The sequence below is a fragment of the Tarenaya hassleriana genome, unplaced genomic scaffold (assembly GCF_000463585.1).
Source record: "Tarenaya hassleriana unplaced genomic scaffold, ASM46358v1 Cleome28, whole genome shotgun sequence".
NCBI classification, from domain to species: domain Eukaryota; kingdom Viridiplantae; phylum Streptophyta; class Magnoliopsida; order Brassicales; family Cleomaceae; genus Tarenaya; species Tarenaya hassleriana.
The window spans coordinates 785,362-800,959 of record NW_010966021.1 but is presented as its reverse complement, the minus strand read 5'-3'; the positions used below and the strand labels follow the sequence as shown (position 1 = coordinate 800,959).

The 15,598-nt window shown below is 38.4% G+C and overlaps 4 protein-coding genes across 6 annotated transcripts; 3 read left to right on the top strand and 1 right to left on the bottom strand.

Moving 5' to 3' along the window:
* The first annotated feature begins 438 nt into the window (after positions 1-438).
* On the top strand, positions 439-1,701 carry LOC104817816 (cytochrome c oxidase subunit 6b-2). Its single transcript, XM_010547141.1, has 4 exons — positions 439-546; positions 991-1,079; positions 1,181-1,262; positions 1,396-1,701. The coding sequence occupies exons 1-4, from the start codon at positions 535-537 to the stop codon at positions 1,447-1,449; spliced, it is 237 nt and encodes a 78-aa protein (XP_010545443.1). The 5' UTR covers positions 439-534; the 3' UTR covers positions 1,450-1,701.
* Positions 1,702-1,862: 161 nt separating this feature from the next.
* Positions 1,863-6,853, bottom strand: LOC104817815 (protein ECERIFERUM 3). 2 transcript variants are annotated; one of them, XM_010547139.1, is made up of 12 exons: positions 6,548-6,853; positions 6,197-6,420; positions 5,546-5,781; positions 5,004-5,223; positions 4,586-4,713; positions 4,008-4,264; positions 3,811-3,918; positions 3,566-3,723; positions 3,469-3,517; positions 3,169-3,279; positions 2,286-2,459; positions 1,863-2,158 (listed from the first exon to the last, which is right to left on the bottom strand). In XM_010547139.1, the coding sequence occupies exons 1-12, from the start codon at positions 6,596-6,598 to the stop codon at positions 1,985-1,987; spliced, it is 1,890 nt and encodes a 629-aa protein (XP_010545441.1). In that variant the 5' UTR covers positions 6,599-6,853; the 3' UTR covers positions 1,863-1,984. The 2 variants fall into 2 exon arrangements, with proteins under 2 accessions (XP_010545441.1, XP_019058585.1); XM_019203040.1 differs by having other exon boundaries at positions 4,592-4,713.
* A 2,819-nt stretch (positions 6,854-9,672) lies between these two features.
* LOC104817813 lies at positions 9,673-11,739 on the top strand. Of its 2 annotated transcripts, none has more exons than XM_010547137.2 (4): positions 9,673-9,896; positions 10,038-10,181; positions 10,259-10,471; positions 11,526-11,739. In XM_010547137.2, exons 1-4 carry the CDS (start codon positions 9,755-9,757, stop codon positions 11,585-11,587), a joined length of 561 nt encoding a protein of 186 aa, XP_010545439.1. In that variant the 5' UTR covers positions 9,673-9,754; the 3' UTR covers positions 11,588-11,739. The 2 variants fall into 2 exon arrangements, with proteins under 2 accessions (XP_010545439.1, XP_010545440.1); XM_010547138.2 differs by lacking the exon at positions 11,526-11,739 and adding an exon at positions 10,973-11,120 and having other exon boundaries at positions 9,704-9,896.
* Positions 11,740-14,181: 2,442 nt separating this feature from the next.
* On the top strand, positions 14,182-14,863 carry LOC109116852. Its single transcript, XM_019203013.1, has one exon. The coding sequence runs from the start codon at positions 14,332-14,334 to the stop codon at positions 14,560-14,562; it is 231 nt and encodes a 76-aa protein (XP_019058558.1). The 5' UTR covers positions 14,182-14,331; the 3' UTR covers positions 14,563-14,863.
* The last annotated feature ends 735 nt before the right edge of the window (positions 14,864-15,598 follow it).

The following is a 15,598-nucleotide window of genomic DNA, read 5'->3' as shown; positions in this document are numbered from 1 at the left end:
TTGATGAAAATATTTATTTTTCAAAAAATCAGTTTTTTTATTATTAAGAATACGGGTAGAAGTGGTGTTTAGAGTTTTTATAATCCAAAAACAAAAATAAAGTAACCAAATAAAATTTTTATAAATTTGGTTTTTAAAAAAATGTAGAAAACTATTTTAGCGAAAAATCAATTAGAAATCAAAAAATTCATTTTTTGGATTTTCAAAAATCAAAAATTAAAATATAAAATCAAAAACTCAAAATAAAAACCGGCTAATCTTTAGATGGTAATTCACTAATTCTAAATTTCTAATCCTGATATAGTGATATATCACGAGTAGACCAGGCTAAGAAATCTAATTACAGGATTTGGGCCCATTCTAGTCGGGCCTATAAATGGGCCCATAGAAGCAGTTTGGCGGGTCGAATCTGCAAAGCGGACAATTGCACCAAATAGATATTACAAAGCCCTTTTCCATCAGTCCTCTCTTTCCTCCTGCCCTTTGACGCGACTCCCAAAACTCTCCGCTTCTGTTCGTTTGATCTGATCGGCCATGGCTGACGAGGTAATTTCCCCCCTCTTCCTCTCTCTCGCTCCATTTTCAGGGGATTTTTACAAGGAGCCTAGTGAGATGAATCAGAAAATGGTTTAGGATCGGGTGATTTTGAAATCCGATTTCGCATTTCAGTATTTCCGATGGTTATGGGTTTCTCTGGGACGATACGTAATTGATTCGATGGAATTAGATCGGATGGTAGCCAGGCGAGACAACCAGTAAAATGTCGCCTAAGACGTTTCTTCTTGGTTCTCTTTCTGGAATTTTCAAAGATCCAATTGCTTAGGGCACATGTCATCCAATGGTGAAATGGGAGAGCCATATATGTCGTGTCTGATAGAATGACTTGTATGAGAGTTTACACATTTGTCATTTGCGTACAGGAATAGGATTACATAGCTGGATTCTGCTTCTTTTGCTTTGTCTTACCTAACTTTGTGTTGGTTCCATTAGATTGAGCTCAAAACTGCCCCTGCGGATTTCCGTTTCCCCACGACAAACCAAACCAGACACTGCTTCACCCGTTACATCGAGTTCCACAGGTAGTCATGTTCTTAAGCATGACAACTATCTAATGGGTTGATACACTGATCCATCTCTTCTCTTGTGAAAAAAACGACAACATCAAATATTCGGAATGTAGGTGTATTGCTGCAAAGGGCGAGGAGTCCAATGATTGTGAAAAGTTTGCAAAGTTCTATCGTGCCCTCTGTCCCGGAGAATGGGTGTGTACCTGTTGCTTTTATTTAGTTGATATACGCATGGCATGTTTGTCTATGTTCTCTTGACAGTTGTTTCTTCAGTTCCCATGAGTTAGTGTCCTAACCTGACAACTGAGTGATGCCTGTGATGTTGCAGGTTGAGAAGTGGAACGAGCAGAGGGAGAATGGAACTTTTCCAGGTCCTCTGTGATTTTGGCGATAGATTGTGTTCTGCCATCTTCCCATGCATTGCAATAAACTCCAGAAGGGAAACAATGACACAAAGGTTAGACATTTATTTCGTTTTGGGGACAAGAGTTGGTTTGATGAACTGTGTTTCTGGGCTGCATTCATTCCTTCATAAGCGCTTTCTAAGGATGTTTGAGAAAGCCAGTGAATAACTAGAGAGAGTGTTTGATTGGATTTGATTAATACAGATTCAAGGCTGAAAATTGAATCGACCTCTCATGGTGTGCATCTCTTTTAAAAAAAAGGCATCATTTTTGTTGTAACAGTTCATATAGATGGAACAAATAACCCATTAAGGAAGATATGTTTCATAAAAGAGAGAAGAACGGTTCCTTCTTCTTCTTCCCCTTCTTTCAGGTGTGAATACATCCATCGCCCTCTTTCCCCCCCCCCCCCCTCGTGGTAACTGTTTTGTGCAACGGAATCAAGTGAAGATGTAACACAGCACCTGCCTAAACGTGTAAAGAGATTATTTAAGGATGAAGAAATGGAGGAAATTATGAAAGGGGAGAGGAAGAGAGAGAGGTGAAGCCAAGCCTCAAGGCAGATTCCCAGACGAGGTCGATGCGGTCAACGTCGATGGCTCCGACCTCATGATGGTCCCATCCCTCCAGCATGTGAACCACTCCTCCTGCGTGGCATGCATGAACCACTCCTCTCTCCATCGTATACTGTCATGTCACGTATACACGCACATGCATTAACATGGATGGATCTATTGATGAAAGGCAACAGAGAGGAACAGGACCAGGAACAGAACAGAGCAGAAGTCTCTGGCTTAAAGAGAGGGTTTCGTACCTCGCAGGTGCCGAGTCCTTGAACGTCAACCGGAAGCCTCATGGCGGCAAGATCGCCGTACGAGCAGTTCTTCCTGAACCTAATGACAGGGGGCACCACAAACTGGTGGAAGTGTGCTCCAGGTGGAGCCCACCTCTGCTCCCTTGGCGTCATCCATTTCCCCACTATCCATGTCTGCATTCATTCATCCCCTTCTGTCAGGACACTCACACCTCTTGATATTTGACTTTTTTTTTTATTATCGATTTTTATAAAATTAAAATAATAAATTGTACAAAACATATATCAAAATTTCAAAAAAAATCCCAAAACTATACACCAAATAAAAAACGACATCAACTATAATCTAGTCTTTTTAAATCTTTATAAAATTACAATTGAAAGTCGAATGTTTTTTTTTTTGAAATTTTAAAAAATGCTATATTATATGAAATTTTCCTTTTTTTTTTTATCCCGGTTGTTTTTTTTTATAAACCAACAAATATTTTTTTTTTTTTATAACCGGGTAATCCCAGGCCCAAAGGGCCCAGACTAATCCCGACCCACACGCACAACCGGCACCACACGTGTGGGATGTGAAGCACCCGAAGGTGGCCGGAGGGGAAATCTCTATACCCTGGGTGTTGAACCCACGACCTCTTATTCAGGAAGTGGGCTCTCAAACCAACAGAACTGGGGGAGATCCCCTTATAAACCAACAAATATGAACATCTGAAATGATATTTTCCTTCTTTTTTATTATCAGTGTGATTGCCAAAATCGACTCCCACCACCGACCAACCAACCAACTAACCAACAGAGACACCCATCTGCCAACTGCATCTAAATCATATCAGACGGGGCCCACCACCATCTGTCAATTGAATAACAACAAGTCGATTACCTTGCAGTGTTGAGCAGCTTGGTACTTGGTCACTTGGACAAGGTAGTTCTGGTCCTCAACTGCTGCCTCCTTTTGGATCTTCTGAAACCTTTCCGTTGACAGTGTCAGCATCTGCCATAACATTTACTGGATTCAGCCCTTTGATTACATACAACTTCCATAAATTGGCCGGTCATCAGATAAAACAGTAAAAAAAACAAAAACACTCTGTTTTCACGGATAAAGGGCAAGTATTCTTGATAAAAAGGCACAGTTTTTTACCAAGAGATTCAGGGAAATGGGTGAAAGGACACTACTTACAAGAACTCGGACTCTCCTGCGACAGAGGTAGAGCGCAATGGCTCTTCCGGACAAACCTGCGCTCCTGCGACAGATGTAGATCGCAATGGCTCTGCCGAGTTTAGAAGTGGCTCCAGTCAGGAACACCTCTTTCACATCTTTCGGGATTTCATTGAGAATGACTGCTGCTGTCAAGGTGTTTCCATGGACAACTCGAACTCTAAGGTTCGGGTGCTTGTTCACAAACAGCGTTCCACCTCCATTTAAAGCCTCATTCTGACCAAAATGAAGCCCCAAGTCTGAGCAAAAATCGACCACCAAAAGAAAGATTTCGAACTTTCCGTATGAATTTTCGGTACCGACCTTATTGAGTGCGGCCAAACTAATGACCTTGACTCCAATCCTGTCTGCCCTCAGAATAGCCTCCTCTATCTTGTTGTTAATGCCTTGGGTTGCAAATGGTAGAAAGTACTGCAACAACAAAACCAAGAACGCCTCAAAAATGTTGTTGCCATTGATCGCTCAAAGTATAAACTTGATCATATTTGCTGAAAACGTACTTGGAATCCGAATCTGGGCACGATCCATGTCTGGCAAAGCTTGTCCCTGAGGTTGTAGAACGAGACCAGGAACACCTTAGACCAAGCCCACATTGCCAACATTACCAGAAACGTCACCGGCCACATCGGCAGCAGGAAAATCCTGAACGCGTAAGGCATAGAACCGAATGATCTGAACACAAAGGGAGAGTGCATTGCCGATGACACGTCCACCACGTGAGCCAAGAACACGAAATCCGCCACCCTCCCATTCTCCGCTGCAACCAAGAAGATTCACAATGTGAATTTATATTGTGGGCAAAGCTCTGTTATTACCCATATACCCGACTCTGTTACAATGGCGTATTCAAAGATTTAACCAATGTGTAATAGCTGCAATTGTTTCAAACAAACTATGCATGTACATGTCCTAATAATATCCTATATCCCCCCTACACCCACTTGAAAGGAAAAGATTACACAATTAGCTTGTTGCTAGAGGGTGCCCATAGTCTTATTATGAGTATCCGTAGCCTATTTTCGGTATTTGTTTTTCGATAAGACAATTATGAGATTTCTAATTGTGTTAACAAAGTCACCTGGACCGGAACTAAGTTTCCTGTGCAGTTCCCATGAGTCGGGGTTTAATGTATTTCCCAAAGCGTCAAAGAGAGGCATAAAGAGGCAGAAGTTGGTCCCCATGTCTCTGCGATGAAGATTATGGTATCTGCAACCACATTTTTATCAAAACGTTAAAGAACCATTTAATTCAATAAACAGATTCAGTAAAAAAAAAAAAAAAGAGGAAAAATCAACCTGTTTTCTAATAAAGACATCTAAAAACAGCTAAGATGGTCCACATGCGGACAACTTGGCTTCTCAAGAGAGGGAAAAAAAACATGAAGCAAGACATGTTTTCAGTTCTACTGCAAATGAAGAATGGCAAAAATAGACACATGGGCAAATTGAACTTGGAAAATGAGAAACTAATAACGTCTGAACCCTGAATTTGCTTACGTTGGGGTGTAGAGGAGATATCGCAGGAAAGGGAAGGTCTTGAACACGTTATGTGAGATGATCTCGGCATTGCAATGTCCCATGCATCTAAGGAAATCAAACATGACGACATATCCATAGATCGAGCTCGTTGATCCAACCCCCAACAAGCAAGATCCAAGCAAAGGGGCTCCTATTATGATGCAGAGAACGATATGTTCCAAGAACGTTGCATTTCCAGCTGCACCAAACCGGTAGAGAGATTTCCAGTTAGCATTGCCACGCAATTCTAACTGTTATAGCATCAGAGTTGCTATTATGGAATCTGTAGCAGCTGCTGACACATAAATAACCCTCCCCAAACTAGAGGGTTTGAACTCGGAATAGAACAGACACTAAACACCTCCTTCATCGATTGAACTATCCAAGTTTAGGTGTACCAGCCATGGTTGAGTTATACATGACCAATTCAAACTGGTAAACTTGGTTTTTATAGTGTCATACAAAACTGTGAAGACGGTGTCTTATTCAAGAGGTCCTAACATGTATGATGTGTTTATTACCTGTCATGGGATGTGGAACAGGAGATGAGTGGTGAAACGAGTGGTAATGAGTGAAGAGGGGGCTGTATCCATGAAAGCATCTATGAACAATGTAGTATAAAGGCTCTGAAATTGTCACATGGAGGACAATTAATGCAATAAAGCCTCTTGGATTCCACAGGGGAAGACTGTTCAAGAAGGGAGTCATGTAACAGGCCACGCTCGCTATTATGGCTTGCAGAAGTATGAAATTGTCCCTGAAACGTCGCCATAACCATCAGAAAAAAGTACAGACCAGTAAAAATGAATTTAAAGAAAACACAAAAAACTTTGATATGTTTCACAGTTTCGGGATGACCAAGACAATTAAACACAACTCCACACCCAGAAAACAGAGTCCAGAGAAAGGAAAAAACATTGAATTTTCTCAGGAATTAGTAAAAGATGTATTAAATTATAACACCATACCTGGAAATCAACCACGGATCAAGGAAAGAAAATTAAGAAACAGACCCAAGTTTGCATCACACCATACCCACGGAAACAGAGATGAGGAAAAGTTCAAGCTTTGAAGTAATCCATGAAAACCCAGGGATACCCACAACTTCAAAACCGCGAAAAACTCCAACTTTCCAAGAAAGGAAACTCGGGGGGGGAAGGGAATTAAATTACCAGTGCCATTCGTGATCAATCTGGTTAAAGTCGACACCTTGCTGGTCGATACGACGAGTCCGGGTCAAGAACAACATGTTGGAGAAAGAGCTGAATAAGACATGAACAAGACCTCTGAGCGCAGAGATGACCAGAATATGCAGACACAGAGTGGCCCTTGGGTTCTCTTCCTCGTTAACCCTCGAATACAACACTTGTGCAGCTAATGGGACATACAGTAGATACTTCACCGACAAAAAAAAAAGGACGAAGAAGAAACAATCACGACATTAGAACCCATGAAATCATAAAAGCGAAAAAGCAGATAACTTGTCCGAAAGATGGAGATTTCGAAGCAAAAAAAGCACAAACCTTGAGATTGCCCAGATTTCCCCAAGGCCAAGCCGATAAAGCCGCAACCATTTTGTGATTTGTTTTTTCGCTTTTGGGTTCTTTGCAAGTTCTTATTTATTGATCGAAAGCCAGTAGCTTTCACGTGTGCTTAAAGATTTCTCTCCGTCCCTAATTCCCGGAGACTTGGGCAAATAATTTTAGCCTCTCGAGAAAGGAAGGAAGGAAGATGAGAAATCTCGGAAATGGAAAATGTACACAAGTGAAGAAGCGAAGAGGAGGAAAGCCCTTTTCTTTTTGCTTCTTCTACCAGTTTAAATAAAAACGATTTTGCCACATTGAGATACCCAACTCTCCGCTTACTTATATAAGCAGAAAATACAGACCCACCACAGCCACGCCACGCGTTTTAATTGGCACCTAAATTTCACAATGTTATATATATATATACACACACATATATATAATTTTTAACCCAATGATACAATATGTGTTAATAACTCTTAAAAAAAATAACTCAAACTTAGATATTTCAACCAACCAAACGAAACAGAATTCAAATCTCAAATCTCAAATTTGTGGAGAGACGTTGTACACCATATCACATTGTTGGTTTTTGACCTCCAAATCAATTATAAAAAAACTATTAAAAAAACATGTTTTTTGCTCTAAGAAAAAACCTTGCACCATAATTTGAATTTCATTCCATTCAACCTTAGATTTATCTATTCTAACTACACAATTCCTCTCTTTCGAGTTTTATTAAAAACTAATGTGCATGCGACATATGAATCTGCATGTTATGACGTAAATGTCGCGACTAAAATGGGGGATGTGTTGTCGGGATTAGGTCTTTAACGTTGTAGTAATTAAGATTTTTGTGCGTGGTTGATGTTACAATATGAAACAAGAATAGGGTTTAGGATGGAGTGGGCGCGTCTCGTCTCTAAATTGACGATTCAAAGGAATCGATTGTTTCTGCTGTTGTGAGTCTTCTTCGTATTTAATGATCAGTTTATGGTTGGAGCAGCGAAGGTTAAACACAAATTGAGCTTTGCACATATACACACACAGAGACATATATATATATATACACACACATATATGGGCCCTTTCCTCATTTGTCTTTTTCTTCTTCATCAGTGGACTGTCTCGCCATTATTTTGTTATATACATCACTTATATTGTAATGGTTAACCTACCTAATTGTCTTGTCTTGCGGTTTGGACAGAACCCGTTTCTTGAACAAGACCGTATTAATGAACTGCCCATGTGTTTTTTTTTTTATTTGAGCCTATATCTGATTTCATTTCAATGTCGTATACGGTGTACGTCTACGTATATGTGTGTGCATGGTTTACTCTCAGTCACTTTACTCTATTCCCTATTTAAACGTGCGCCAATCTACTTAATTTTGATTTTATAATGACCGGTTAATGTGTATCCTTCCTCTTCCTTTGTATATATTATATTGGCTCACGTTTTTTCCATATAATTTTTTTTTTGTCCTGCATGCATTAAGTCGAGAGAGATTTATTAAGCCATAAAAGATATGAAAATGAAAAATTAATTGCAGACCCAAGACGACAAAAATGAAAAGAAAGTTTACAACTTGGGTATATATATATATATATATGAGTGAGACAAAAGGAGAGAATCTCGAAAGAAGAAATTGTCTTTAAATCGAAACGCAAAACAAATAAACCGATACAACAACAAAAAAAATAGATTGAGAGATTTGTGCATGTGGAAGCTTCGGTCGGAGAGATATTTGGTCGGCTGACGACCACACCACCCACCTCATAAAAGGCCTCGCAAACGAAATTTAAAAAGTTGGTTAGTCCGTAAGCTCTTAGAATCTGGTATTAATGTCGGCTCGGTTTTTGCAACTACCCCTCCTCTTCTAATATAATAATACATATATAATTATATTTATACATTATATTATAAGAGAACTCATCTTGTGGTAGTCTTAGCAATCAATTTTGCGTGTGAGAATCGTGTGAAGAATGGCCGGGGACCATTTGGCTGCAAAATCCCAAATTCGACTCTACAAGGGAAGAATTGCGCAATTCAATTGCGATATACATATTGTTTCCGAGACGCAGAAGATGTAGTTGGTTTGAAGATTCGGTGAATTTTCTATGTTTTAAATGGCGAAAGTATCAATAATCTCTTATCCATTTTAGTCGGTAAGACATTTATCGAGAAATCATGAACTATACATGAGGGTTGACAACACTGCTTTGGTGGGAAATCACATGCACGTAATATATTTAACAAAAAGTATTATATGGATATGATCTTTCACAATAAGGTATGGTGTGTCAATTTAGTTAATAATCGAATAATTGAACCAATTTGAAACAAATAACATATCACTTAATCCAGATTCAATATAAACAATTAAATTCTTATGATTTATGTAAAAAAACGAAACCGAACCGAATAAAAAATAACCAAAAACTATATTTTTTTTTCGTTAAAAAATAGAATTTTATCAATAAAAACCGAGTCTAAACTAAAACATAATTGAATCGAATTTAAAATAAAAACTGTCTGGTTATAATTTTCTATAAAAACGAAATAAGCGGATTCAACCATAATCGAACTTAACTTGAATCGAAGTACGAAATGGCTATCCTCGATACCTACTTTCAAAATCGGGGGCTTGGCGAGGGGAGTTTGGACCGTCTCCCACTTGCTAAGATAATGATATTACATACTATATAATCGTATCTGGCGCTTTATTCAACGTCAGCCTGCATGGCATGGCATGGCTTCTACGTATGTATTTATGATTATCCATATATATCGACATCGGTCGAATCGGCTTCTCTCTCTGGGCTACGGTTTTAAATACACAAATGCGTATAAATACGCTGAGCTGTCATCTTCGTCAGCGAAAGATACACCAGATTGGGTTTGATTTTGATGTGAATCACACACTACTGAAATTAGGTTTTGGGCTCAAGGCCCATTTAAATATTTTGGGCTTATTTTATTGACCCATATAATAAAGCTCGAGTTTTTAAAATAGCAAGTGTGTCAGGCAGGCCCAGGTGAGAGCCTCGTCCACGTGTCGTCTCCTTCGTCACACCTCCGTCGCTGTTCCTTCTGCATGAATCGACACGTGTGTACGAACGACACGTGGCGTTAAACTGTTCTTCGTCATCATCGTCAGCTTCCGGTTTGGGTCATTGGCAAAGCCCAGGAGCTGAACCGGAGATGGAGAGCGCGAGGAAGCAAATCAAGAGGAAGAACGAAAAGCTACTGAAGACTGTCGTGGGTTACCTGAAATCCGATTGCTACATGTTCGCTCCTCTCGTCTCCGCCTCTCCTCCTCCTCCAGCTGCAGGTTTTGAATTTGGTAAGCCTCTCGTTTTCGAAGGTGGTACAGCTGTGAATGGATTGAATTTTCAAAACCTATTATAACATCTGTATTCGAGAATTGAATATGGGTTTTGGGTTACGTTGCTGGGTGATGGAATTTCAATTTCGGTCGAGAAAGGATCTGAATTCGAGGAATCGACCGCGGAACTCAACAAGGGCAAGAAGAGAAGGATGTTGGAGACAGTGGTGGAATATCTGAAATCTGATTATCACTTGTATGGGTCTATCATTTCTCCTCCCACGCTCGGTCCTCCGCTTAAAGGTGAGAGCTTTGTGATGATGTTGAGTTCCGTACGAAAACGCCATAGCTACATCATAATGATGATGACATTGATCCAGGGGGGCAAGCAACGTTAGTAAAGAGGGTTACCACCGAAGTATGCAAGAATGTTACAATTAGCCAACGACGGACACTTCGATCGAGCGACGTAAAACGGAACGAACAATACCCCAAGACGAGCTCTTGTCATCGTCCACGAACGGCTAAACATGACGAAACCTTGAGCCTGAGGCGAAGTCTTCGTCAACGTTACCACTCTTCCTCATCGACAGGTACATTTACTTTGCAAAACGTTACACATACACGTGACTTCTTTGACAAAATAAAATAAATTAATAAACGGTCTAAAAGTAGATATTCATCATTTTCGTCCAAGAGGTTCTAGTACCGATACTAGTTTACACACCGACAGAGATGATTTTAGATCGTTTTAGAGTTATGTTTTCTGTTTGAATGAAAATCCAAATAAATTTGGGATTAAGGCGATGTTGATGAATTCATTATTATTATTTAAAATCTTGTTTTAGGAATGAAGTAATTCTTAGATTCAACATTTTATCCTTTCTTACGTTGATCCGGAGAGATAAATGGTGAATGTGTAAAACTTTAAAGGTGTCCATTTATAATTAGACGTCATTCAAGATATCAAATGACATCTTGTGATCTTAAAAAAAAGGTCTGTGTTTGTGGGTTGAACCTTTGGAACGTATGGAGAAAAAATGTGTTAAGATCTTACGCGAGTAAAGTGAAATGACTTTGTTGGCACGTGACAGAGGAAGCGAAGCGCAAGTCAAATAAAAGGAGGATTGGGATCTAGTGAAGTTGAAATGTGGACATTAGACATGATAGTTACAAGTTATTGTAACTTGGATGGATTGGATTCTATGTGTAGGAGGAGGGACTAAGCCTTTCTTGTTTCTCCCTTCTTTGTATGCGGTGAAGTGATGTATGTATGTATGTATGTATGTATGTATGTATGTATGTATGTATGTATGTATGTATGTATGTATGTATGTATGTATGTATGTATGTATGTATGTATGTATGTATGTATGTATGTATGTATGTATGTATGTATGTATGTATGTATGTATGTATGTATGTATGTATGTATGTATGTATGTATGTATGTATGTATGTATGTATGTATGTATGTGTGAGATGCCATGTTAGCTTGTCGATTGAGTAGTTGTAATATGCACTGTTAGATTTGTGCGCAAAAGGGGCAAATTGCAGCATTTTCTCTTGTTCCGGTCCTATATGTCACATCACTTGGAAATCAATCGGTGCGCTTTTCATTCAATGGATTTTTCCAAAATTTTAAAGGTACCCTGTTGAAAGCAAATAGATGTGTATCCGTGTCTGAAAATCACGAGATTGATAGTTGATGGATGATGCCTCGTGTGAAGTCTTGATATATTCTACCGTATCTTTTTAAATTTAATGTTAGGTTTGCTTGTGAAAATGAAATAGTTATGTATCCACGTTTGTCTACGAACACGGTGCCTACTTTTTTTTAATTTATTTTTTCTGTTTTACATTTTTTTTAAAAGGTTTAACTGCGTACCAATTTCCGCGATTTTCATATTTATATTTGTTTCCCGTACAAAAATGCCCTACAACATTGTTCCGCATTAGACATATTACATGCAAAAGCCACGCGCACCATTATAAATTTATAATCATATAGACTTATATTAAGATTTTAAATAAATAAATAAATAAACGGACAAGAGATAAGAAGCATGGCGAAAAGAGAAGAGAAGTACGTACTAGTAGTAAAAGCATGCACGTGAGCTGCATTTAATTCTGTATCCCCACTCCCTTCAAAATTCAACCGCCCTTTCCCTTTCTTTCTCCCCCATCTCCCCACGTCCACGTGAAAAGTCACCCATTACACACAAAAAAACTACATAAACACTTGTAATGTGCTCAAATCGCGTGTCTAGGGCTCGTCACTTCAATTTCGGTTTGGTTACACATGCCTGTTAGTTATTCTGGTTTTGACAAAAATTACAACGATTCGGTTTCGATTTTATTTGAATTCGTTTTTTATTGATACAGATATTCATTTTTAGAATAAATCTTCACTTGTTTTGATTGTTTTTTTTTTATTTGATTTGGTTCATTCCTTATTCGACCATTTAATTTTTATACCGAAATCGATTCAATTAGGGTTATGCGTTATTCAATCCGGATCGATCGATCGAGCTGTTAGCCAGATTGACCAGCTATTGTTTATGCATGTTTCGGATTCTCCATCAATGGCGCAAACTGTTTGTCATCACCGGAAGCGATTTGGTTTTTTTAAAAAAAATCACCCAAATCGTAATTCGTGAAACGGGCATATAAGCACACGACAAGTGAGAGTGTTGAGCCGAAACATATAGAATAGTGGCGTAAATAATTGAGCACATGAATTCCCCGGAAAAGACGGAGATGAGGGAATCGAGACAGAGACATGAGCACACGTGTACACATCAAAATAACAATAGTAATAATAACGATAATCCAATAATTAATGAATAAACGAGAAGAAGATATATCGGAGGAACCAACTAAGCAAAGAAAAAGACGTGTTCTGTCCTTTTTTTTATTATTTATATATATAAAAGAGACATGCATGCATGGGTTGCATGCTTCTCCTCTCTGATACTGACCTCTCCTCTACTCCTCTATGTCACCTCTCTCCTCTCTCTCTCTCTCCCTCTAGACGCATACACATATCTATATATATACATACATACAATGCATACACATATACATGTATATACAGAGACATCAAGACCCTCGAAGCGATCTTCCAAACTATTATGATTTATTAGTAATCAAAAAGATGTTTCGCATCATACATGTGATATATCATACCCAACAGTTGGTGGTTCAGTGGTTAAGAGATGACAAAATCATCATCACGATTCTAAATTCGATTGCACGGGTGGAGAATGATGTAATTTCGGGATTAAAATGGTCCATATACAAAAACTGGTATCGGATTTAGATGGATGTAATCGGATCGACGGTCTGGAGAACCATCCTAATTATCAAACAAAAAAAAAAACTATTGCATATCGTAAATTTGATTTAAAACGACAAGAAAACTTTACTCCATGCATGTCATAAAAAATAACTGTCGCCGTTATGAAATAATCCATAATTGGTGTCAATGTGTAGCGACAACCCTAAATGAAATATATCTTGTCAATCTTCATATAACGACGAAAGTTTTCACAATTTTGTTGACGAAAAAAAAAAAAGAGTCTGCCACATACTCGATGACGAGATATGTCAATAATGTATGAGAAGTTCGTATATGTAGAATTATTATCTGTCGTAGTCTGTGGATGTGAAGCTTGTAACGTGGCCGTATTCACCGTCTTCCGAATTGCATCCATTGCGTCGCTTTGATCAAAGCGATTCCGTTTTGTCGTATATACGCACGTCCAATTATTTATTATTGAACGAGCGAACAACATATACATTATACAATCATCATTCACATATATATGGTTCGACTTCCGAGGACATAACATCCATTTCGTATCATCATGTAATTCATAGAATGTTTTATGATCTTCGACCCCCCATGAACCAAAAATTATAATGGTTAGACGCAAATGATGAATATTTGTGTTGTAAAAAGAAATATGAACCATTGGCTTCTTGTCATTCTTCATCAGCTTCGTCCATTATGAAGTTTGATAAGACAACTCATGGCCTCTTAACGTAAGGTATGCCATTATACAGATGAATTATTAACCAAAATTCCTAGCTAGAACAAAAACTATTAGCCCATGGATGCAGATGCTGTCTTTATTGCACATGCACATGTAAGACTTTACATGGAAAATTAGCCCGTTCCATGCCATACTATAAAATTATATAGTATATACGAACATATATTATACGCTTATACAGAAATGAAGTTCGTTTCCCTCACACGTGTGTTACATATGACAGAGCAGATCTCAGGGCGTGTGAGAGAAGAGAAATCAAACGTGTTGGTGTTTCATACTCTATAAATAGCAAATACCTCTACTCTACTACATACAACACCTCTCTCTCTCTCTCTCTCTCTCTCTCTCTCTCTCTCTCTCTCTTTCTCTGTGCATATACACGTGCGAGCAATATAATGAGGTGGAGGACAATGCAGATGAAGAGAAGAAAGAGAGTGGCGGTGAAGTCGAGAGCCACGGCGGAGAGGAAGCTCGTAAACCGTCTCCGGAGAATGGTTTCACCGCCGGAGACTTTTTCCGGCGACATTGACTCTGAGACGCTTCTCCGTCTCACGGCAGATCACATCTCCATCCTTCATGCTAAACTCTGTCTTCTTCGACGTATCTCCTCTCTATGCGGCCTCTGAAATTAAGATACACACGTGCTTTCGTGATCAATAAATGATGCATATATATATGTATTTATTATTTTTAGCCCCATGCATGTCGTGGATTATGGTGTCGATACCATATTTAGTCAAGTGTGCGAACGCACGTGAATATGCGTCTTCTTCTAAGTAGTGTTATAGCTCGTCGCGGTTGTATATTGACCAACAACGAGGCATTAAACAAATTTGTAATCTATTGCAGCGTTCCAAGGCTCGTGATCACATGTTTCTTTTAAGTGTTATAACCCATTTTCCGGTATGTGTTTAGCGGATTCGTTAATGGTGTAAGTATCATTATCTTCAACATTAAATAATTATGAGATTACGATTCGATAGAAAATTACACGAATTAGTCGGTCCGATGAGCGAATTCTTCAATATTATTGCTTCAGAAAGAGAGTAAGCGAAGCGACGAGCTGACGACTAAATTAAAATGAACGGAAAAGAAAGCTCCTTTTCAATGTTTTCATCAACCCTAATATAGGATTTAATAATAGTTTACCATATTTTTTTAATTGAAATTTTTTTAGTTCATTAATTAATGGACATATACATGCATGTGCAATGAATTTCCATGTAAAGCGATACATGCAGAAACCAACAATCTCGTGTAAATGTAATTGATGTGACTTGAAAATAAATCGAATTAATTATACAGTAGAATTTTATATTTATAATTGAATTTAAATATTTTCAGTGTTCTATAAATTTTGTCCAATTTTTTTAAAGGGAAGAGATTATCTTTTGTTTTCTTTTTAGAATAGTCCAAAAGTTATATATATATATACATATATATATATATATATGTATATATATAGAGAGAGGGGGGTATATGTAACGTTTTCATGCAATATATATGTACTTTTAAAGCCAGTGAAGCCGTGAAGGAGAGTCCAAAACATTTTGTGTGCAATTAATTCATTCATGCGACTAATGGAAGCTTTGGATCCGTTGAAAAAAAACAGAGACAACCAAACCCAAAGCCACCCCCAAGTGTTACTTTGGTTGTTTCCCT